Raw genomic sequence first — 2,867 nt, 5'->3', positions numbered from 1 at the left:
TATGATATAAACAGATGGAACCATACTTTGTAAGCTAATTGAAGAACATGATGTACTCCTACTCCCATAATTACATACTTAATCACATACATATTATATACATAACAATACAGGAAAAATTAAATCACTTGCAGCAATGGGGAAAATAGATTTACCGTTCATCATTCAAATCAAAGATTCATTGAAAACTTCTTGACTTGTAATGGGAGTACTAAGTTTGTACCTGTTCTAAGTATATGTTAACAGTTTTCCAGAGGCAGCCTCTAAATTTCAACACTTGCTATACTTATCACCAGAAAGATTATGGTACTAATGTGATGATAGTGATTGTGATGTTGGATGGTGATGGTGATAGTGGACAGCTTCTCTCCTTCTCTTGAAGGTCTGCTCCTGTCATTCTTGTCTTCCTTCTCTGAAGACTTGAGGCATCTATATTTTTTTGTATCACTCATGTGACATTTTCATACTCTCCCTTGTATAGTTAAGTATTCATTTATATATATATATATACATATATATATATATATATACATACATATATCTTGCCTCTCATATTCAAGCATAAGCTCTTCCAAAGAAGTCAATATTGTATAGCTCTTTCTTTCCCTAGTTTCCTACACAGAATATACACTTAACAATGTTTATGGATTATAACAATGACAGTGATAGTAATGACTTCCAGAGTAGTACCACAACACCCAAATCCAAGTAGGTCACTTGCCTAGTTGGTGAAACATGCGGACAATACTTCGTCTGATCTCCTTTGTTTTGGCACTATAAATAATGGGGTTGAGAACAGGGGGCACAAAGAGGTAGATATTTGACATGAGCACATGCACATACTGAGGAGCATGTTTGCCAAAGCGATGCACAGTGGAGACACCAATCATGGGTATGTAGAAGATGAGCACAGCACAGATGTGTGACACACATGTGTTGAGAGCCTTGAGCCTCTCCTTATTGGAGGCAATGGCCAGCACAGAGCGAAGGATCAGAACATAGGAGAGGATAATAAAGAGAAGGTCCATGCCAAAGGTAGATACAAGCACAAACATCCCATAAATGCTGTTGACAGTAATATCAGCACAGGCTAATTTCATCATGTCTGGGTGCAGGCAATAGGAATGGGAGAGCACATTAGATCTACAAATGGGCAGCCTCTTGATGAGGAAAGGGAAGGGAAAGAGGGTTGTGAAGCTTCGGGTTGTCACAGCCAGACCCATCCCAGCAATCACCTGATTAGTGAGGACAGAGGCATACCTCAGTGGGTTGCAGATGGCTACATAGCGATCAAAACTCATGGCCAGCAGAATGCCAGACTCCATCATGGAGAATGAGTGAATGAGGAACATTTGAGCAAGGCAGGCATCAAAAACAATGGCCCGGGCATTGAGGCAGAAGGTTCTCAATACGGTGGGAAGTGTAGCCAGGGACATGGCCACGTCACTGAAGGAAAGCATGGACAGGAAATAGTACATGGGTGCGTGGAGGCTGGACTCTCCCCACACTGCCAACAGGATCATTATATTGCCTCCAAGAGCCACTGTGTACATCATGCAGAGGGGCCCAGCCAGCCACTCCTGGGTGCTCTCTAGGCCAGGGATCCCTGTCAGGAGGAATACCATGGGATGTGAGACATTGAACAGTCCCATGGTGAGAGACCCAGAAAATCTTCACTGTCAGATCTTCTATCACAGAGAGATTAGAAGAACCCTTTTAGAGGAGAATCAAGAGATAGGGAAATTAAAAGTTTACATTTAGAATTATTGCATTCTGAAAAAATTATATAGCTCCTAGCTACTTGCCCACCTGCAAAACCTCATTAGGGCTAATTTTTCTTCATTTAGTCGTCACAAGTCCCTGGTGCCCCTTCAGTTCCCCTCTCACAATCCAAGTGTATGAAATCACTTGGCTTTACTTCCTGTGGAAAAAGAAACATTTGATCTAAATATAAAGAATCATGATATTGCAAAAATATTATAACAAATGTCATAAAATATATTCACAACAGAATATCTTCAAAATGTTCCTGATAACCAGAGAACTAGTCATAGTCCTAGTTGTTTGGCAATCAGGAACATTTCCCAATATATGTGGTAGAACCAAGACTAGATGCCAAGACTATGGATTCCATTTCAATGAACTTACTTCACCAAGCATCTAATTGGAAAATGGCATTTAATCAATTTACTGAATGCATGGAATGCTTTATAGAATACATCAAGTCACTAAATTTATTGTCAATGCCAACCCACTGCAGGTCTCCACTTCACTGATAAATTATGGTTAACTGTTCTCTGTGAGCTTTATCACAGTCAAACAATAATCTCGCTTGAACACACACACACACACACACACACACACACACACACACACACACACTTCTCTATGTCCTTCAGCACTGGACACTCTATCACTAGGAAGGAAAAGCTTCTGCCCAACATCCCTCCAACTTCTTACTACTCCAGAACCAATTCTCAGGAGATACAATCTTTCCCTCCACAGGAGAGCTCAAGCCCAGAATGCAGGTACTCTGGGAGCATTAACCCAGTGACAGTCAGGACGTCTCAGGGACTCTTTAACAACAGAGCCTTCTCTGAAAGCAGAGTTAGATTGTGGAGACACTTTGAGAAAGGATGGCCCTGGGAGTAGTGTGAGGGTCAAACAATAACAAGTACTTTACTTTCTTCTTTAGCATTCTCCCTTAGGTAAACTCTACCATCTACACTGTCCTACTTGCTATTCTTTGCTCTCAGTACTCCATTTCTTCCTCTCTATGCCTTTTTACTAACCGTCGCCCATGGCTGTAATACTCTCCCACCTCACCTCAGTCTCTAGGTTTCCCTAGTCTCCTTCAAGACTCAGCT

General features: G+C 41.2%; 1 protein-coding gene across 1 annotated transcript; it reads right to left on the bottom strand.

The window, feature by feature from the left end:
* Positions 1-713: 713 nt before the first annotated feature.
* Positions 714-1,652, bottom strand: LOC118838693 (olfactory receptor 51I2-like). The gene has a single exon (XM_036746052.1). It carries the CDS (start codon positions 1,650-1,652, stop codon positions 714-716), a length of 939 nt encoding a protein of 312 aa, XP_036601947.1.
* Between the last annotated feature and the right edge of the window lie 1,215 nt (positions 1,653-2,867).

This window comes from Trichosurus vulpecula, chromosome 2 (genome assembly GCF_011100635.1).
Source record: "Trichosurus vulpecula isolate mTriVul1 chromosome 2, mTriVul1.pri, whole genome shotgun sequence".
In the NCBI taxonomy this organism is placed as follows: Eukaryota; Metazoa; Chordata; class Mammalia; order Diprotodontia; family Phalangeridae; genus Trichosurus; species Trichosurus vulpecula.
This window is presented reverse-complemented; position numbering and strand designations above follow the sequence as displayed.